The sequence below is a fragment of the Ostrea edulis genome, chromosome 5, assembly GCF_947568905.1.
Source record: "Ostrea edulis chromosome 5, xbOstEdul1.1, whole genome shotgun sequence".
In the NCBI taxonomy this organism is placed as follows: Eukaryota; Metazoa; Mollusca; class Bivalvia; order Ostreida; family Ostreidae; genus Ostrea; species Ostrea edulis.
Genome location: NC_079168.1, coordinates 50,838,688 through 50,861,136, shown reverse-complemented (window position 1 = coordinate 50,861,136; position 22,449 = coordinate 50,838,688). Strand labels below are relative to the sequence as shown.

The 22,449-nt window shown below is 33.5% G+C and overlaps 1 protein-coding gene across 3 annotated transcripts in view; it reads left to right on the top strand.

Moving 5' to 3' along the window:
* Positions 1-16,883, top strand: part of LOC125652710 (alpha-actinin-like) — a 43,926-nt gene extending 27,043 nt beyond the window's left edge. Inside the window, exons 7-26 of one of the 3 annotated variants that reach the window (XM_048882079.2) lie at positions 1,751-1,838; positions 2,937-3,015; positions 4,014-4,095; positions 4,483-4,568; positions 4,653-4,745; positions 4,894-5,124; positions 5,279-5,355; positions 5,444-5,573; positions 6,482-6,573; positions 6,877-6,922; positions 7,033-7,095; positions 7,195-7,257; positions 7,368-7,445; positions 8,745-8,900; positions 12,050-12,334; positions 12,864-12,917; positions 13,003-13,071; positions 13,210-13,368; positions 14,385-14,543; positions 15,581-16,883. In XM_048882079.2, the coding sequence (XP_048738036.1) occupies positions 1,751-1,838; positions 2,937-3,015; positions 4,014-4,095; positions 4,483-4,568; positions 4,653-4,745; positions 4,894-5,124; positions 5,279-5,355; positions 5,444-5,573; positions 6,482-6,573; positions 6,877-6,922; positions 7,033-7,095; positions 7,195-7,257; positions 7,368-7,445; positions 8,745-8,900; positions 12,050-12,334; positions 12,864-12,917; positions 13,003-13,071; positions 13,210-13,368; positions 14,385-14,543; positions 15,581-15,739 (2,249 nt within the window). In that variant the 3' untranslated portion in view covers positions 15,740-16,883. Of the gene's footprint in view, positions 1-1,750; positions 1,839-2,164; positions 2,244-2,936; positions 3,016-4,013; positions 4,096-4,482; positions 4,569-4,652; positions 4,746-4,893; positions 5,125-5,278; positions 5,356-5,443; positions 5,574-6,481; positions 6,574-6,876; positions 6,923-7,032; positions 7,096-7,194; positions 7,258-7,367; positions 7,446-8,744; positions 8,902-12,047; positions 12,335-12,863; positions 12,918-13,002; positions 13,072-13,209; positions 13,369-14,384 lie in introns of all 3 variants that reach the window. The other 2 variants (XM_048882078.2, XM_056164731.1) reach the window with 2 other exon arrangements.
* Positions 16,884-22,449: the final 5,566 nt, after the last annotated feature.

Below are 22,449 nucleotides of genomic sequence, written 5' to 3'. Positions count from 1 at the left end.
TAGAAGAAAGGTGAATGTTGTCCAAGGTTTATCTACTACTGCCAACCAACCTTGGAAACATACGGACTGGTCAGTTTAATTCACCTTACACAGCAACAAGGAGCTCTGTGTCAGTTTACATCTAACATATCCAATATAGCCAACCCATATTGGCTGCTGGTCATCTGTGTATTCATATAACAACATATATACAAAATTTCATGGCAGATGTTCTTCATTAATGATCATTAATTATCTGGACGGTATTGCATATATCATGTGTACAAAAAGTTCTCTATGTGAAGTAAGATGAATAGGCTGTGAAATGACAAGCAATATGTTAAATGTATGGGGAATAATTCTGTTATTTTGGAATAATAATGAAGTTAAAATCAACAGAATGGTTAATTTCACATGCCAAGAGTCAAAAAGACAACCACAGATTTATAGTCTGTGTGATGTATCGGCAGAGACTTGTTTATCAAATAGAAAAAATATTATTTAACTGTTATATAAAAATGTCCGGGGTTGGAGGTACCTGTATAGCAGTGTTTAGCTGCAATAGGTGTTTTAATTCTAACTTAAACTACAATTGTCTAGTCTTGGGCAAGAGAACCATAGAAGACCTTAATTAAAAAGCCAGCAGTGTTGAAAATTGCCAAGAAGTTTAAAAATAAAACACACTTAGACACTACACATTCCAGACTCAAGAAATCAGTCAGTCATAAAAACCCTTGTACATTGATGTCATTAATGTTTTATTTTGTACATGGTGTGTCAAAATATTGCATGGTTCATTGATCAGCAAATCAGAACAAACTTGTGTGAATGGCCAAAATGCTGTCGTATGTACATATTGAACTACAGCTCCAACTACTGTATGATATATCCACTTTTAGAAATAGTGACCTATGAATTATTTATTAGTTATCTACAAAAGTCATCCAACTTTCAAGGTCAAATTGAAGTACAATTTAAATGTGGATTTCCAAGTTACACACTACATGTACTGTAATTTTACATCATCCTTTGAGGCCTTCTAAAGGTTAACAAATAAAATGGGTTAATTGTACAAATGATTTGAACATTTATTGAGGATTTAATACTGCAGTATCTGTTGCAAAACATTATGAAATGACTTGGTCTACTAGGTTGAAACTTTAGATATTTAATGGTGTTAAATGTATTATCATGGTGAATAGAGGGATGTCTCCAAAACTAAAAAAATGTTATACTCCTAAGCAAAACTTGTCCAAAATTCTTGAAGCTAATGTTGTTACACATGTATATGTACATAATTAGTGGTGTAACACTGTGGCATTATATCTAATATATTGATTGCGGGTCTGTATGTTACACATACTGTGTGATATAATGGTATGGGTGTTAGTAACGTCATTAATCTGGCATGATTCTGAGTGGCAAAAGTTTAAAAGTGTATTTAACCTTTATTGTTCAGTTAATTTTCATTTATATAGTTAATGAGCTACATGTTAATACAGGTCTTATAATATTTATCTTGGAAATAATACTAAATGTACTACCACTACAAAATAAACAACAGAAAACTAAGACATTTATGTGATTAAATCATAAAAATTGTATTGTGATACTAATTTGTATTGATCATGAAGTGTATCATATTATGAGGTAGTTTGTAATTTACTTAAACCTACACCTAATCATGCAAGGAGCGCTTGTTACCTTGTAGCTTTAATGATTTTATGTTCAGGCAACATGCATCATGATCATAACAATGTGTCTATTGTAGAACTGACTGCTAAAGAGGGACTCCTCCTTTGGTGCCAACGTAAAACAGCCCCATACAAAAATGTCAATGTGCAGAACTTTCATCTCAGGTACACACACGTGGCATTGTGGCAACAGGAGTGTTACCACATGTATTAAAATTAGGCTTTAAATACGGTGGTAGACTTGGAATAAGTTACATGTGATGTTTCAAAATAATTAATCTATCATGTTTAGAATGTTTACCAATCCTGTACATGCAATGAATATTAATTACAAATATCCAAGGTCAAATATCCTAGGGTTGAATGGAAAGCGTTGGTTATAGACAGGAAGCCAGTGTTTGGAGTTGAATACATGTATGCAATTCTGCTGAGAAGTTTAGTGAGAAGTAATAATGTATATTGTTGACAACGGGGTCACTCTACTCTTTCAGTTGGAAAGACGGTCTGGCATTCTGTGCGTTGATTCACCGGCATCGTCCAGAATTATTAGACTATTACAAGTTATCCAGGGTAAAACAAAAAGCGGAATTCGCTGGAATGGCTCTTTGATTGTTGATTGGTGGTCATGTAACTCTGCTGTGTCCCCCATTTCTCCTTTAGATATCAGTTTCAGCACCATTTATTTGTGTTATATATGAAGCTTTCTTTGTTCTTTTACTCATGAAATGAGAAAGAAAAAAACTTAAATGGTTTTGAAACTGTGTAATGCTTTCTTTCACCGTTAATAGTGCATGGTGTTCTTTTTTTCTTTTTTTTTGTGAAGAAATGCGCTGATATTTTGTAAAGGAATGGCACAGTATATTTTCATTAAAGATATTAATGGCAAGTAAAGTGTAAAGACTTGTCACACTGCTAAACTATATCAGATTTGAAGAATGTTGTGCCATTCTGTGATCTTACATATTCATAACAATCACAAAAAGTCTCTTTACTTCATTTTGGTAGTATAGATAAAGAAAATTATTTATTTTATAACACTTCTACAAAAATTTTGTGATTTTATGAATTCAAGATAATTTCTGCTATGCATCAGACCTGCATTGTTCTTTCTGCATCAAAAATGTTTGAACCATGTCAGGTGATGTGTGGTGGTAATTTGTACTAAACTGTTGTCATTAAAAAAAGAAAAGCATGCATTGCTAAATTATTCACCATACACTCATATTTAAACTCCTTGCATGTCACTCTTGAATATTTCTTCAGCTTTAAAGATGGTTTGGCGTTTTGTGCCCTCATTCATAGACACAGACCTGAATTAATTGATTACCATAAATTGTCCAAGGTGAGTTTTCTGTGTGACCTGATTCTAAATAACATTTCTTTTCAGAAACTGCACATTTATTGCACTTTTCCTTGAACTTTTATTCTTCATGCTCTTAGCAGAGACATATATAACAGAGATGATCAATTTCCCAAAGTCCCATATTATTTTGCGGTCCCTTGTTTTTCAGTAATCATGCACATCCTGATTTAAATTACATATACTATCTTAATAATGAAAGTTATAAAGTTCAAACCTTCCAAATTCTATCACAAAAACATTCAAGATACAGTATTTTCAGAAGATGCTTCACTTCAAAGTAAAATGAAGGTGAAGTTTTAAAAGGTGATGTGACCCAAAATGGGCAAGATTTCAGGCAATGTTTATGCTTAGTCTAATTTTTTTGTCAATAGTATATTTGTTGATCATCAAATCATTTCAAAACTTGTTGCTTGCAATTCTGATTAATGATAGGAGTGAATTAAACTTAGGTCAGCATCAATTTATCAAACCAATGAATAGGAATTGACAATTTATAGATAGGACCGTCACATGTTTTAAGCAGTAGACTTGCCGCTGTAGGAGTTTCTTATCTCTCTTGTACATGTCTCTGCTCTTTATTTCTTGTATATTTGATTTACACTCTTTGCATTAAAGTTACTAAAGTCATGATCAAACAAATTGTGCATAGAATTTTATATGTATATAGCATTTACTTATTTTTATATTGATGTTGTGATTGTTTGAGAAATAACCTAACTGCATCCTAAAACATATCACTGTAAAGTTACTGTTTAAGTCGAGTTTCCTCTATCCATATACTGACTTTAATCTTATTGTCATATATACAAATGATGTTCAATTTTAATTAAAAAATTTTTTTTTTTATTATTATTATTATTTTTTTTTGGTTATCCAATGCAATGCATTATCAAAGAACATTTTACTGAACACATGTACAACAGTACATATATATATATATATATGATTATGTAAGAAATTTGTTTCTATACTTGTAGGACAACCCATTAGAGAATTTGAATACTGCATTCGATGTTGCAGAAAAACATCTTGATATTCCACGCATGTTAGATCCAGAAGGTATGTATTTGTTAAATTATTTAAGAAATGTTGTTTAGTTTATGAAAGCACAGTGCTCTATCGATATATTGCCAACTTTTGTCCGAGACTAACTTCGGCAATAAAATGGGCTTAACAATATAACGAATTCATCATTACTGACAATTCGCTGAGCAGTCAAGAGAAATTCAGTCTTATGATTTGTTTGGGCTACATTCTTTATAAACATTCAAATAATCTAGAGTTTTATTCAGCAATTATTCGTAATTAACCTGACCTCTTGCTAAGTTGCTAATAATATTAAGGAAAAAAGCAGAATGAATGTAAATATAAATGAATATATAATTGGAAAACCCCATGCTATGTACATGTAATAAAGTGTTGCATTGCATGTCAATTTCATTCTAGATATGGTGAACTCAGTAAAACCAGATGAGCGTTCTGTGATGGCCTACGTTTCTTCATACTATCACGCATTTTCAGGGGCACAGCAAGTAAGAGGTTAATTAGATCTTTTGAAAGTCAACCCATTAGATTTTATTTAAGTTTGTTACTAATTTTGGTAAAATTATTTTTAGGCTGAAACAGCAGCAAACAGAATTTGCAAAGTGTTGAAGGTCAACCAGGAAAATGAGCGTCTAATGGAAGAATACGAAAGGCTAGCCAGTGATGTAAGAACTTGTATATATTACTGCTTTTGCATATTAAAGGTTTTATGTAGGGACTACATTTGTGAATGAGTACTTTTTTTGAGGGGATAAAGTCCTCTGAATCTATCTCTGGTGTGATTTTATCAAACTTGTTTTCTGTCTACAATAGCTTTTGGAATGGATCAAGAAAACCACACCATGGCTAGAAAACAGAACAACCGACAATACTTTACCTGGAACCCAGAGAAAGCTTGAGGAATTCCGGGACTACAGACGTAAACACAAACCTCCCAAATTGGAAGATAAAGCACGGCTTGAGAACAGCTTTAACACCCTGCAGACAAGGCTTCGACTCAGTAACAGGCCAGCCTACCTCCCCACTGAGGGTAAAATGGTGTCGGTAAGTGGTCCAAGATTGATTGCAGATATGATGAGAAGGCTACACTTTTTACCTTAAAAATATGAACAATACAACATTGTGAAGAGTAACGAAGAACTTTGGAATACCAGCATTAGTATCCTTAAATGATTTATTCTTAGTATTATGTTTTTAGGATATTGCTAATGCTTGGAAAGGTTTGGAATTTGCTGAGAAAGGTTTCGAAGAGTGGTTACTCTCAGAGCTGCAAAGGTGAGATGTCTTTAATAATAATAAGAGTTTGAAGTTTCAAGATGCAAGAAATGTCAGAAGAAATTTTTTAAAAATGTTTATTTTACAGACTAGAGCGTCTTGATCATTTAGCTCAGAAGTTTAGGCACCGTTGTCAAATTCATGAAGAATGGGCTGAGGGCAAAGAAGACATGCTTCAGAGCCAGGACTATCTTAGATGTGGGCTTAATCAATTAAAGGTAAGAACAGACCCGGGTTTGAGGACTACTAAGCTATTTAAATTCACTAGTCCATAACATTAAATCATTATTCCATTTGCAAATGTAAACAAAAGTGAAACAATTGTTTTGCAAATCAAAGGAAAATATATGACATTTCATAAAGTTTTGAAAATTATCCTTTATTTGGACTAAAATTGAAGCGGACATGTTTCTTATTAATCCACATCCTTGTCTGATTTAGATGCTTCCTTGCTATTGACAATGGGAAGGTTATCCATTGAAATATGTACCTTTTGGGTGTTTGTATTTTTAAATGCCTTACTTTAGACCGAGATGTATCATGGTACACTTTGTTGGTCACTCTCTAGATCATGTTGCAATTTTGATCCATTTCAACAACTTTTGCAGGAGTTTTGTCCCTTTATTTGAAATTTAATGTTAAATGGAGGGTATATGATTTGTCTAACTCCTACCACAGGTTTCAAGGGAAGATCTTATTTTAAAGAGTGTTGTATGAGTATTGAAGATGTGCATTTCAAGATGTTCGATTTACTTCAATTTTTAGAAAATACATTTTTTTATACACACACCCCGCAAAGGAAGTTTAGGGGGTATACTGGAATCACCTTGTCTGTCGGACTGTCTCTTCGTCCATAGACATAATGACAGGGGTGTGATTTTTCCTCTTTTCAGAGGAAATCCTCTGATTTGCTCAATTTTCAAAAAAATGAAACCTTCTGGATTTGATCTAAAGTGGCAGAAAATGATATTTTTTCAGGTAGGGTGAGGTGTTTTCCTCCCTTTTTGACCAATTTTCCTCTTATTTCTGAGGAATTCAGTCACATCCCTGTAATAAACAAGAAAAAAAATTCTCCATTAAATTTTTTTCTCATGTGACTTAAAAGAAGGTAATGGATTCATTTTAGGCTATGAAGAAGAAACATGAGGCTTTTGAGAGTGATTTAGCAGCTCACCAAGACAGAGTTGAGCAAATTGCAGCAATAGCTCAGGAGCTGAAGTAAGTCATCTTGCATCTGGGAAGCTCAATGTTACCTTGAATTATGGATAAATATTCTGGTAATCCTACTTTAATGCTTCAGAAATAGAAGACCAGGGGCATATTTTATTTCATCTGTTTGAAGAACATTTAATTTGGTCAAGATACAAGACAGAAGTTTCATATGTGGTGAACTGTATTAAAAAAAAACCAGTGTATGATGGAGTCAAGTTTTAACTGCCTCAGTTGGACTTGCCCATGGTCAGGGATACTGTGCTTCATTAAAACAACATGTTAACTTTCTGTTTTTTCTTTTTGAAACAGTCTTTTAGAATACCATGATGTTCACACAGTCAATACTAGATGTCAGGTAAGTCATATTGAATACTTGTGGGGAATGTTTAAATATCTTTCATAGTGACTTACATTTGTAGTTGGTTGTAGATATTTTTTTTCAAAGGCAATCCACTTATATTTCAGAGTATCTGTGATCAGTGGGATAGACTAGGAACTTTAACTGCTCAGAGACGACAAGGTCTTGATGTACGTACATATCATTTGTATTTATGCTTTGGTGTGTTTCATCAGCAATATTGGCTTTGCTAGTTGATGTAATATCCACCTTTTTTGTCACTTTGATAGGAAGCAGAAAAAATACTAGAAAAAATAGATACCCTTCATCTCGACTTTGCAAAACGGGCAGCTGTAAGTATTTATGTAAATAATATTTTTTGAATATTCAAAGTTAAGATTTATGAACATTTTTAAAAATTTATGTTGAGTTATGATTCTAACATGAATGAGTTTGTTTTCAGCCTTTCAACAACTGGTTAGATGGTGCAAAAGAAGATTTATTAGATATATTTATTGTTCACACTGTAGAGGAAATTCAGGTAATTAAACTTTGATTAGCTTGAATTACATTATGTACTTTATGAAATAAACTGAAAAGTTTGTCACTACATTTACATTTAAACATTTAGTAAATATACCATAAATTTCGAAAGAACAAGACTTTTCTGAAAAGCACTTGTTTGATCTCAACACTGAACCCCCAAGTTAAAATTTCTCAAGAAAAATTATGAATTTCGATGCAGAAGTATATCATTTTCATTATCATTTTAAAGGTATATTATTTCATTGGAATGGTGAAAACAGTTTATTTCTCACTTCTTGGAAATGCTTAAAAGCAGGAAGAAAGTCATTTGAAATATTTGTGTTTACTTCAGTAGTGCAGGTAAATTTATCATTGACATCTCAGAATATAATGGGGATACTACCTACATCACAGAATATAATGGAGATACTACCTACATCACAGAATATAATGGGATGAAAGGGACACACTGTACAGACTAGAACAAAATGGAAATTCATAATACATAATAAAATTTTATGATTTTGGTCCCTGGCATTTATTGATGCAATGAGAGCTGTGACTGATTTCCTGGTCAATATGTACATAATAAGCACGCAGTTTTACGCCTTGCACTGAGCCAGAATAAATACAAAGTTTACCTGTGTTTGAATTGTGTATCCTGTTGTACAAATGTGTACACAATTTATTGTAGGGTGATGATTTCTTGAATTATTTGCCATTTAATCAACATTCAGTAGTCGCGATTTTCAAATTAAATCGGGTAAATTATAAAATATAGCACATTCTGACTTGCTACCTAAGGTTTTGGGGAAATGGAAGAAATCCCTTGTGCACTGTTTCTCTCTTCAATTATTGCAATTATTAAACACGATTTTTTTTATCAATGATTATGATTTGGCCTCCTGAAAATCAGCTAATTAAGCCCATTAACTTGTACTATGGTATGAATATCTGCTGTGCATGTGTATCTTTAGCTGATACACAATATTTAATGGAAGGTTTCTAATATCAGGAAAATGTCCTTAGTATTTTATTTGTATCAGAAGTTGTTGGTTAATACCATGATGGACAACTTGAAAGAGCTGCATCTTGGATAATATATCATAAAGGACTTTAAAGTTTCCTTACAACGGACCAATCTTTTAAAAACACTTGTCACTAATAGACATCTTTACCCATAATAACCATCAACATATTGTCTGAAAATTATGTTATAGAGATTTTATACCATACAGTACTTCTATGAAACCAGTTTAATTCATTTAAAGTTTTTGAACACCCTATTGAAGACAAATTTCTTTTTATATTGCAGCAACTTTTAGAAGCACATGAAACATTTAAGCAGACCCTGCCAGAAGCAGATAAGGAATTTAATGCCATTATGGCTTTGGCCTCTGAAGTCCAGAGGCTGGCTAATCAAGTGGGCTTACAGCTGACAGATAATCCCTACACCACGGTGGATCCTCAGGTACGTCCAGGTGTTCTGATCATAGGCTTAGAGCTGCATGACTGCGCTGCATAGAGTGGTTTTCCCCAAAGCAGATGTAACAGAAGTAGACTAGTGATGAATGAAAATTTTCATAATTAATCTCTGGTTGTAATTGGAAATCTAGAACTGATGTATGATTGGTTAGAATAAACACTTCATTGGTATTTGGATTATACAATAGTTTAGGCCTAGAAATATTAATTACTTGATTCTCAGGCCCACCTGCATCTGTTTAAACAGTACACATTTATTGTTTTCATCCTTATATGAATAAAATAAAATATCTCTAATGCGCTCTTCCGATGCAAAAAAAAAAAAATCCAGAATCCATGATTACATTTTAAATATTCCAACCCATAAAATTTTTAACTATTAAAGTCTGGGTCATCTCAACGTTTTCGGAAACAGTTGAAATTTTGCAAATGGCTGGAAAGGTTATTTACTTCATAATATTTCATTGTGATTATGTTAATATCTGTACAAATACCAAAAGTCACAAAACTTATTCTGCTATAGCACATTGTTGGATGTTTTTCTTATGCTGGAACTGTTTGAAAATTGTGAGTTTTGAATTTTGAAATAATCCCTCACCTAATCACTATTAGATATAAAAGGAAAAAACCTGCCTCCCTCATCTCTTTTTTTTTTTTTTTTTGTTGTTGAGAAAATTGTATTGAGAACCAAGTTGTTTTTTTGTTGCCTTATGTGTGTTTGTACTGTAAATGAGTTACGACTATCTGTTTGTGTAGTATTAAGGATTTTAAATCTTGAGCGATGGATTCTGTGTAGGTACTATGAATCTTGTGTATTTTAATTACTTAACTGAATAATTCATTGATAAGTGTGTCCCAAATCATGAAAAATAGCAATCCGTCCTCAAAATCAGTGGTTTAAGTGATCAATAATCATCATCAATTCATCACTACTATAGGTTGTGCAATGTACAGTGTAGTAGGGCTTTATGTGGGAGGAGGGAGAGAGGCTTACAGGCTTGCATCTATCATAGTATGGTGTCCAGTTGTATTAGCTCTTTTTAAAGAAGCTTTATATGCACACTGACAAAATTGAAATTTCCAGGAAGATCCTGCAGATAATATAGAACTTGATATTATGATGTGGATCACTGATGGTTTTCACTTTTAGTGTCTATAGTTTTGATTTGTCCTGTAGTGTTAAAGCATGATACATATTTTCTAAAGAAGCTTGATATGTAGAATGCTATTTTATGCTTGTGTTTTATTTTTTTCCTTCTTCCCCAATGGATGCTGATTTTTCAACAGGAGGTTAGTAGATTTACATTAACAGGAGCTTGCATATTCATGTCTTGTCAATTTGGTGTGCAATTTACTAATGCCTGCAATATTTTATTCAAGGTTTTCTAAATCTTTTCCTTTGCTATATTCAGTTTAATATAAATGGTGGGGGAGCAACATATTTCTACATTAATAATATTTTCGGAAACTTTCTTGAATTTCATCAAATTATTCTATCAATATTTAGTTTAATACCTTTTTATTAGTATTTTTAAAAAATATTTACTATTGGACAGATGATTGATTTTTTGCCCGTATTTACATTTTAATAACTTAATTTCAATTTCCACCTCTTTATGTATGAGACAATCTTTTTTTTTAAATATTTCATCTGTTATTTAAACTTATGAGAAATTTCAAAGTGATCACATTCGTATTTATAGCAAATTCCTTAGTTGTGAATGAATTTGGATGATAAAGGTTAAAGATAAACAGGAACTGTTCCATTGAACAAAACCATGAATTTAAAAACCATTTTAGAAAATGAGGAATTAACATGATAAAAGTAAATCTATTAAAATTAACCTTTAAAGATACAGATTCTCCAATATTTACATTAGATTTTTAATAAAGGTATCAATACAACAGTATTTTATGAATAAAATGAAATAGAATACTCTATGTACATGAATGTAGAAAAGTATGTTATTAGAAATATATATGAAAATAATTTCAAAATACAGTCTCCCTTTTTACACACATGTATTACAAAACAGTAAAGTGCTGGCCAGTCGACTGTCTTATTAGCATACCATGTGCTACTTTCCCTTCAATTCTTGAATCTGTGCATAACAAATTACCCTCTTATGTTATACACGTGATATAACTCATAAAATTTAGTCTGATGGGTCCTTATTCCGATATCAACAGTCAAAGAACTTGATGTCAAAACTTTCTGATTCTGTTGTTTTCTTTTCAACCACAGGTGAAGAAGGCGCACACAATGTATGCTATATGTAAATTACACCTACCGAAAATGGCCAAAAGTTAAATTATCAAGAATGAACTTCAAATCTTTCATCGGGAATGAAATCAAATAGTTTTCGTTGCATGAAGTATTCTACTGCCATCATAAATGCAGTTAATGGTGATAGTTTGGAAACAAAAAAGCTCTGCATTTTTAGTACATATGTTCTTTAATGTAAACTGATTTATAGGAAACCTAAACTATATATATGAAGATTCCTTTGACCCATAGTTTCTACATGTACTTGAAAAATGGCTTTGAAAATTGACTCTTTTAAAAACAATCTTCATGGAAAACATTAAATGTTACCACAAATGTTATGTTATATTTTGAGAAAAGGAATAGTTTCAGGGAGAAATATTTGTTTTATTTTTATTTCTAAGCCAGGGCTGTTTATGACTATTGTTGCACTTTGACATTTAACTTCTGAAAGAATAATTTCTATTCTTTATATACATAAGAGGAAATAAAGATTTTTTGTTGAACAGGTATATAGGTATGTTGAATGGAGTGTTTGGTGTCAGTGTTAGTTTTGTGTAATTGGATAAAATATCAGTAAAAAGAATTCTCTTTTAATGTATAGATAGAATCAGCTAACATTAATTTCTTTAAATATGCATTACTAGTAGAGTAATGATGATATTAAAGTCATACCATGCTGATTGTAATTTATAAATTTATTCATGTTCTCTTTAACTTTCCAAGTAGAAATATCACTTTAAAAAAATTGTAGTTACAAAATACATGTACCCTATTTAGTCTATTATTTGGTTTTAAATGGACATTTGATAACAGGTAAATGTGTAGTAATAAACAATTCTTTTAATAATAGAATAATGGCATTGTAGGACATAGCTAATAAATGGGCTGATGTGAAGCAATTAGTGCCAAAACGAGACGGCACTCTGCAGAATGAAATGATGAAGCAACAGAACAACATGAGACTGAGGAAACAGTTTGCTGCTAAGGCTAATGTGGTGGGTCCGTGGATTGAGAACCAGCTGGACGCTGTGGCTTCCATGGGAATTCAAACCAAGAGCTCACTGGAAGAACAGCTGAAAAAACTAAGGCAATATGAGCAGGCTACTGCCCAGTACAAGCCAAACATTGACGAGCTGGAACGATATAACCAGGTGGAGTATTGAGTTTTGGATGATAGAAAGAATTTTTTAAAATTGTGAAGATGATGATTGGATAGGGTATTCTTGGGTGGATGTTAGATTTGTCTGAACAGGGTGGAATCATTTCAAAATCTTCCTCTTTATGCCTACTTTGCCAGAAATGAAAAAACATGGAAAAGTGAAGATTGAATTTCATGTTCAAAGGGCAAAATAACTGTTCACTCTCTAAAGAATTTTTTTTTCCAAAATGACATGGCTAAAAAAAATTCAAAACAAATGCAGCATTTCTCTCTTTAAATTATGCCTTGTAAGGGTAGAAACTTTTGCGTTAGGAATAAATGGGAAATCAAATAAAAAAGAAAGTATTTTCTGAAGAACATGGTAAAAATAAGCAAGATTCTCTGGTAGTAAATTGTATGTCTGGTCATTTGGCATTCACATTGTGTCCAGTGTATCCACAGTAAAATTTCTCTCAGACTGTGTAACAGCATGGTGGCTGTAGTAAATTCTGTGAATCATGGACCTCTCATTTGTCTTGTAGGAAATTCAGGAGGCTATGATCTTTGAAAACCACTATACACAATACACCATGGAGGTAAGATCTGACTTGATGTATAGTTGTATTATAAAACCCTGTTAAATATATATGGATTCCTTTATTGGCATTGCTTGCTTTTCAGACATTGCGAGTTGGATGGGAACAACTTCTCACAGCAGTTGCCAGGAATATCAATGAAGTGGAAAATCAGGTGAGTGCAATAGAGGTAGTGTGGATGCTGCATATCTCTCTCTCTCTCTCTTCAAAAGTATGATATTAAAGGCATATTTTGTGCAAAAATGTAGGAAAAAGATGCTTTACTAGTAAAAGTTGATATGATTTCTTTCAGATCCTAACAAGGGATTCTAAGGGTATCAGTGAAGACCAAATGAATGAGTTCCGTGTTTCTTTCAATCATTTCGATAAGAACAGAACACGTCGTCTTGAACCTAAAGAATTTAAGGCCTGCCTTGTCAGTTTAGGATACAATATTCGTGATGACAGACAGGTAAGGAGAGGAAATAGATGGTTGTCTGTGTTGGAGCAAACAATTTCTCTTGTTCAAACTATTTCTCTTTTTTTCAGTATATGAAATTCAAATTACACATGGTGTAAAGGTTACAATGTAATCTGCCAATTCTGGTTTCATTAAAAACCATACTTTCATTGATTTCTGCATAGATGAGTACACTATTTAAATTTTTGAAACACGAAAATACAATCAGGACAACTGAAATGATTGTTGCATTATTCTGCAAAATCAGGATTATAGAAATATTTGCAGCATATCATGTTTGATTTTCATTTCAAATGTAGGAAGCATCAAATGAAAAAATTATGTTTTAAGATTTGTGTCGGGCTGATTAATTGGGGGCTGTATGCAGTATGTATGAATACTGTATTAAATTATTACCCTGAGAATTTTCTAATTTTTAAAACACATTTTAGAAGTTCCATATTTTGAATAGATTACAGACTTGAGATAATATTTAGAGAATCACAAACAAATGAAATGAAATGTTCCAAAAAGTCTTACTAGAGTTTCAGGATATGGCATGATTAGTTTTTGTGACCTGATATTTTAATTTGAGAGTGTCCGTCATCAAGGTTTCACGCGATTTATCACATATTCACTATTTAAGGGATTTGAATATTCTACTCTTCTCACAAGTAAAAGAAACATAATTTTAAGATTAGTGCACTCGCACTTCAGTAAGTAAATGGATACTCCAACATAAAATATCTCAGAACTTCACTGTCTTTCTATGTTTAAAAGTTTCAGTTTTATCAAAATGGAAATGCATGATAAATTTTTTTAACAATTACATCTTTTTATGGTCATTTTAATGTGTATCACTGGTTGATGTAAACAGAAACAGCTTTTTGATAACTTTTATTGAATGCTTACATTATTATCCTTCATCTCTAAAGAGCTGGTATTTCGTGTGTAATGCTTACTTGTGGGTAGCTGTAGGACTGTTTTCTCTGATCTGCACATATGGTATATCTACCTGACATTTTCAGGGAGATGCTGACTTCCAGCGTATCATGTCCATTGTGGACCCCAATAACTCCGGCTACGTGACCTTTGAGGCCTTCCTTGACTTCATGACCCGTGAGACTGCTGACACTGACACAGCTGAACAGGTCATGCAATCGTTCAAAATTCTGGCTGGAGACAAGGTAAGACTGAACAAGTTATACAGAGGAAATTTCAAATCATATTGTTGTGATAAAGAATATGATTTGTTGTTCTTGTGTTGTATGCTGCAGTGTTGTATAGTGTTTAAAACGAATAATCAACAGACATGTGCTTTGATTTAGCACAGTAAGTAGTAAGCAAGTCAGTAAAACTGAAAGTGCATGCATTGGTAAATCAAGTGATTCTGAAGTATAAAATGTTTTACGGGACCGACTGCAATTTTGGATGAAAGCAAATAAAAATTAAAGCCCTTGTTTATTTCTATATTTACCCCTAAGTGTCCATAAAAATGCACCAAAAGAATAAAACAAAATGTATGCTTCAAAAAGTTTAGATTTATGATGATTGAAAATCAAATATGGCAGAAAAGCGAGTCAAAAAACTGGGACTTCAGAAAATGTAAAGTTAACATTTGCTGTGAATCTAGTGATGATCATATTCACAGTTCATATCAGCTAATTACCAGTGATGTTAATTAGTACTTTCCTTGACAGGTAAAAGAGGGAGTGTCAAATTGGCCATTATTCACGTAAAGTTAAACTACAGGAATAAGTAAAAGCTTAAACTTCAGGTGTAAATAAAAAAATTAGTCTATTATTTATTCCTTTCATTATTTTTCTGGGCTATGAAATCGACCATTTTGGTGATCTAAAGTGTCAATCCCCATCCATATCGGTCTGAATACTTTTACTGAAGTATACTGAATACTCTGTTTTTACAGAAATAATAATGTGTATTCTACTTAATTTTCTGTGGCAATTTTCTAATTCCTATTTCAATTTGGTCTTTTTAAACTTTACTGAAAATGAAAAAAATTATACAATTTCCTTGGTTTTATCTATTTGATCGACTTCTCAAATGTACAACTTTTATTTCTATTTCGAATTTCCAAGTATTTTTAGGAAAGATTCTCGTAAAACAAACAAAAAAAATGTTGGCCAATGTAGTTTATCTTCTACTAACTGAAATACATGTAGATTTTTTATCTGTTCATTTACAAGATTGTTTTATGTTTCAGCCATTTATCACAGCACAGATTCTTCGACAAGAACTGCCTCCAGATCAGGCAGAATACTGTATTCAGAGAATGGCGCCATATTCAGGACGTGATGCTGTCCCGGGTGCTTTAGATTACATGTCATTCTCCACTGCTCTGTATGGTGAAAGTGACCTTTGAACTCCTCTTATCAACCACTTTGTGTGACTGGTCTTGCAGCATAGAAGTCAAGAGTGATAGATGTATAAGAGAAAACTCTCCATGAAGACAATTTTATGCATTGTATTATACATTGACGTAATAGGATTGAATTTATGATTTTTTTCTTCTTTTTTTTTTTAAACATGTTATAATTTATGCAAAGCCATATGTATGGATTAGTTTCTGACAGTTTCCAAGTTTCTGTATGTACTTTGCGAAGTTAATAATTTTTACCAGTTTTATATATAACACAATCCTACGCATGTTCAATGGTGGGGTTAAGAATGTGATTCTATGCTGCAGTGTCCAACAAAAACAAAAAAATGGTGTCAGACTGGATCCCATACAGTCTGTTCATATCTGAAGGTCTTCCCAAAAGTTTTGTCTGCTCTCAGAATTAAGTTTGAACAACATTGCCTTCATTTGTATAATCAGGTCATGGCTGTACATGGTAGTGACAAATGCATGCTCGTTTACTTCAAAAATATTTTCGAAGTAATTAACTTCCCATATGATTTTTTAAATTCCAAGTTTTAAGCAAAAGAAGTCATATACATAATGATATACATGGATAAATGTTTAGGGAGGGGGTAGTAAGAAACATTTAAGGAAAGAGATCGGCTTAAAGCACTGCCAGGATGAATGCAAGAAAGCCCATGTATGTAGAGAAGTATGTAGATAGGAAGCTTGGACTGCGTAGCAATGTTGACATTAGCCCTTTAGTGGCAAAGGCTCTCTTAGGGATGTTTATATTGTCCCAGCTGTATTTAATTCAGATTCTTATTTAATATATGATCAATTTTTGTGTAGTATACAGAACAAATTGCAGTCATACTGCTCTATATATTATACTCTTGTATTTTCAAGGCTTCAGTACATTTGCATATCATTTTTCAGTATATATCAGTACTGTAACATCTATTGGAAAAAAACTTTTATCTTGTTCATCATAAATTTTTGAAAATGTCTGTTTAGCATAAGTTTGTAATCCAAACAGCGTAAGACTAATTTTGGATTTGTAAATTGTGCTTATATAAGTTTAGATCTGCTTGTCCGACTGCTAGAATCAGTTTGCTTGTCAGTAACTTACCAATTACTGATCAATAAACTTCTACCCACAGTGTTTGAGCTTTAATGATTTGTTTTTATCTCGTCAGGAAGAATGGACATATTCAAACTGGCATTGGTGATGTATCTGTAGATGCACACAGCTATTCAGGGTTTGGATATTTTACTAGTGAGCTCGGTGATCAGTGCTTGGCAGGATGACTGCTTCATTTTATGCATAGCTTGAAGAACTTTGCTGAAGTTCAGATTCTGCGTGTGGCTATACCACCTAATCTCAACGAAAATTCATGATTTTACTATGTTAGTAATACGTGTTATTGCGTGGAAATTCATGACTATACAGTATTGCTATTATATTCCACTATAGCAACTTGAAGTCATGGTTTTATTACTCTATAAATAGGCGATGCCTCGAAATGTGAGAGATCGGTACTCGCCTGACTCGTGGACATTGTGTTTATAGAATTGTAAAGTCTGTGTCTGCGTCTAGTATGTTCCCTTCATATGTTTGCTTTATTGTGAGGACATTGTGTATACATGGAAACGATTTATGTGATATTCTTCAGTGGATGCTGATGTGTGTATGTATATATATTTATCGTATGATAATTGATATTCGTCTCCTAACGTCAAGGAAAATACTGTAGAAAAGGGGTTTTAAATAAAAGTTGATTGGAATTGTGACAATTGCGTAACATATTCTCTACAATGAGTATAGTGGCATCGAACATTTTACATATAAGTAATTAAAGTTCTTTAAGAGTTAATTACCACAATATCTAAGATTCTTAGGACGTAGTGCGATATATTTGTAAAGGTTTCGTGAATATTCATAAAGGAATGTGTATTATGTTCAACATGCTCATGTGAAAAGTTTGAAGTTCCAGTTTTTCGAAACCAAATTCTTAAAAATAAAATTCCACGCTGATATCAACATTCCTGGGGTCAAATATACGTCTAGTGCCTGACCTAAAACGAAATCATCTATGTCCATGAACAGGTTCATCTTTGCTAATTTGCAGGTTGAAGCAAATTAAGCTAGTGCGTTAGTTTCATGAGTGGAAATCCAACGGACACATGAACATATCAATTGTGTTACTGACCTAGTATGAAGTAATGCGTAACCTCGAGGATTTGAAATTCCAATCCAATGACCTCGATCAGCCACCACAAATAGGAACCCAGATCTCTGCATAAAATTGATAAAGTATGCTTCATGAAGTTCGATAAAAACAATGTATAAATCCTGTGCACAAGGCGTTTCGGAATTTAAGTTTTCAATGTCATAATGCAAAGGCCAAGAAGGAATTTCCTCTTGTACGAGGGGCTTTATTTTACATCCCCCCCCCCGGGGGGGGGGGGGTGTGATACTTAACACACACACACACTCAGTTTTTATGTATAATTTTTGAAAATTGTACACAAGCCTGGAAAAAAAGCCCCGAACAAAATCAGGGATGGGTTCAAAGGGGTGCATCCGATGTCCCTCCCTTTGAAAAAAAAAAAGAAAAGAGAACCAGAAGGAATATCGAAGAAAACTGAATACAATATATTTATCAATGAGTAGTTAATTTTGAAACTTTGTAGCTGATTCAAAGTTGTCAAATTTTGGGTCTTGATTTTCTTTTTTCTGTAGAGTTTCAAGGTCGCTGCCCTAGAAACTATTGAGGACGCGGATGGCCCCTAAACCCATCGCTTTCACGGTGCGTGTCCTGGAACCACGAAGGCCTACGAACTTATACTGTCTGAAATTTCGCTCATCATGAAGCAAGTTCCTTCTGTCGCAAGGAGGTAAACAAGAGGCTCATGGATCACATCGCTCACCTGAGTCACCATAGCCTGGCTGTTGTGATTTTTAGAAGATTGTTTTTTTTTCTTCTATCTCTATACCTAAAAAACATTGAATCCACACTACTTGGGGATATTTGCATTTATAATTTAGTGTGGCCCTGTTACTCTTGAAAAGAATTTAAAACTAGTTTCCTGTATAATACCATTTAAAACCTTGATCTCATATAGTGGCCCGACACTAACCCTTGGGGCCCCTGATGTTACCAAACTTGAATTGGAACTACCTATAGGTGGGTACCAAATTATCTTTAGACTTACTGCATATCAATAATAATTTTTAATAATACATGTATATTTATCTTTCCGAATTGCATTCATATAATATGGTATACTATTTAATTTTTTTCCATTATTGAAAGTATTCGCACCTCAGCAGTTAGAAATAAGATAAGACGTTAAACGTTTTCCTGCTTTCAACTTTCTCAGACACCACCTTCTTCAAACAATGTTTGGTGCAAACCGACGGACCGCTTAAAAATGTATCAGTCAACCCACATCAACAAGGAAGAGAATTTCATTTATGTGTGGCAACTTTCAGAGGGACCTGAGATACCATTTTTATACGCCCGTCGAAGACGAGACGTATTATGGTATGGCTCTGTCCGTCCGTCTGTCTGTCCGGACCTTGTGGGCAGGATACAGACCGAACCGTAACTCCAGGATTTTACAACTTGTACATTTGATCACTATGATGAGAGGAAGATGCCTATTATTTTTCAAGGTCACAGTATCACTTAGTAGGAAAACCTTGTATAGGCAATATACAAACCGAACTGTTGGGGTTAGGAACGTCAAACTTGGTACACATACACTTTTTTCCAAGTGGAGGATGCCTATTGTTTCTTAAGGTCAAAGGTCACGGTCGTAGTAGCAGGATGCAGAGCAATTCGTTGAGGGCAAGGACCATTAAACTTAGTACACATACATCTTATGTCAAGTGAAAATATTACATAGAGAGTACATGATTTGTCTTGTTTTTCGATACAAAGAAAGTATGTCACACTCTGATGATTGCTGATACTACTTGAAGGCAAGTTCTACAAATCATGGTGCAAGAAAAACGCCCTATATTAGCTTTTTACGGACGTATAATGTACTGTTGGCGGTACTCTTGTTTATTATCATGCTTACACAATTCGGTTCTATATTCTGTTTCGTTTCGGTAGGTTTCGTTTCGGCAGATTTCGTTTCGTTACGCATTTTACAGGTACCCCTATAGATCTAGATGCTTGCATATTGATATGACTAATCATGGTCCTGTTGTTCTTGACATGAAGATTTTTAAGGATATGGCAAGCCCTTTTACTATTTATTTGAAAAATAAGATATCTCTAAATTGAAGAAATATTTCTTATCTTAAAGAGATAACTCTTTAAAATGAGAGATATCTCTTAATTCTAAGAGATATTTCTCTAAAAAGAGATATATCTTTCACTTAGAGAGATGTCTCGTTCACTTAGAGAGATATCTCTTTTACTTTTGGAGATATCTCTTATACTTTAAGAGATTTCTCTTTCAATTAGAGAGATATCTCTTCTACACTGAGGGATATCTCCTTTACTTTGAAAGATATCTCCTTCACTTACAGAGATATCTCTCTAAGAATTCATAGAGATATCTCTCAAAGTAAGAGATATATCTTTAATCGTTGAAAAAGAGATATCTCTCAAAGAGAAAGATATTTCTTTCCAATATTTTTATTAATTTGAATACTTAAGGAATTCTCCCAAAACCGGAAGCCCACCAAAGCAAATCTTAACATGATGGCTGCAGAAGATTTTGCGTTTACCGCATGTGAAGTGTATACAGGTAACAAAAAACAAAAACAATGTGAGCTAGACTGGATTTAGCCTCTCGGCAACTTGATAATGTTACCCCAACAACCTCTTCAACCTTTTCTGCCATTTGTACACTAGAAGTATTTTGATTGGTTGAAAAATAGGGTTACATCATATCAATGGCAATGCAACAGGGAGAAGTCATTATGATCACCGGGGGGAAATCTATATAGATATCTCTTTAGGTTAAAGAGATATTTCTTTTTGAAAATTTAAAGAGATATCTCTTTTTACATTGATGGAAAGATATCTCTTCACGCTAGAGAGTATCGCTTTCTCTTTGAGATATCTCTCTAGCTTTAAGAGATATCTCTCAAAGAGAAAGAGATATCTCCAAAGCGTAAAGAGATATCTCCCTAGCGTAAAAAGATATCTCTCCAACTTACAGAGATATATCTACAACCAATAGAGATATCTCTCTAGTGTAAAGATATATCTTATATAAAGAGATATTTTATTTTACGAATGAATAGTAAAAGGGTTTGTCATACCTGTGGTTCTTAAGAGGAATTTAAAAACATACCACAACATTTTTACTAATTCTTAATTATCCGCACTTCAAAAAGGGTGTGACACTTCATTTGAACAGACTTGAATTTTCTTTACCCAAGCATAAATTGTGGCTTTGTGGTTCTAGAGAAGAAGTCGAAAATGTAAAAAGTTTACGGATGGATGGACGCTGAACAAAGTGATATAAAAAACCCTCAGTTGAGCTTTAAGTCAGTTGAGCTAAAAATATAAATGAGACTGTTTAAATTCTCATGATCTAAATTTGCGTGGATGACGCATCTCCAGGTGCACTCATTACATTACAACCATCAATGACTCGGTGACTCCACAGGCACCTGAAGTATGGATATTACTACCCCCCCCCTTTTTTTCATAATTTTTTTTTTGGTGGCAATAATTTCTCTGAAATGTATGAATTCCCAGTCTATCTCATCCCTCTTTCGATTCATGTAATCGTTTCACGCTTTTTGTAAGCTTTAAAGATTGGCCTTCTACCGGTATAATAAAATACACCGGTAGAAGGCCAATCTGTAAAGCTTACAAAAAGCGTGAAACGATTACATGAATCGAAAGAGGGATGAGATAGACTGGGAATTCATACATTTCAGAGAAATTATTCTATTGTTTTTTTAAATCGTTTTATTTCTAGGTTTTTCCTGGCCGGCTCAGGTGTGCTAAAGGGGGGCTTATTAACGTTACTGAATATTGTGTGAGGAGTATTACTGTATATTGTGTATGGAACATTATTGTACATTGGTGTGTTTTTCGTATTTGTGATTAAATATAATAAATGTGCACGGCCTCCAACGTGCGTGGCTAGCGGTATGCTATGTATTGAGGTGTTGTGGTTATGTTTTGAGTAGGTAGTAAAGTTAATACCTATAGTTTTTGCTGCAGCTCCATACCTTCATGTGAATGAATCTAAGACGACCTGAAAATGTGTCAATGTTCTTCATCTGATCACTTATGCATGTAATGTCAACCGTTTAAAAAAATAAATAAACAAGTTAACGTTGTCGCAATCAATGATGATGAGCAAAGGTCACGAGAGTGAGGCCCTGACCGTAATGGTGAGCTGAGCCCATGATGTCACGAGAGTGAGACCGTGACCGTAATGGTGAGCTGAGCCCATGATGGTGAACCAAGATCATGGATCTATGACATTTTTAGGTCATCTGCGTCCGGAACACTTTTAACTTCTTTCAAGGTAACGAGCCTTCCAATTTTTTTCAAATTTGGTATGAATCCTCTTTGGGACAAGGTATGGGGCATAAATTGTAAATTTCAGGACTTCTGCACCCCCTTAGGGTCGGGACAAAAAATTACCAATTTTCAAAAATCTTCTCTACAACAGCACATAGTAAGGAAAACTAAATGCATGGTGATGTAGAGCAGGAAGACCTCTACCAAAATTGTAAATTT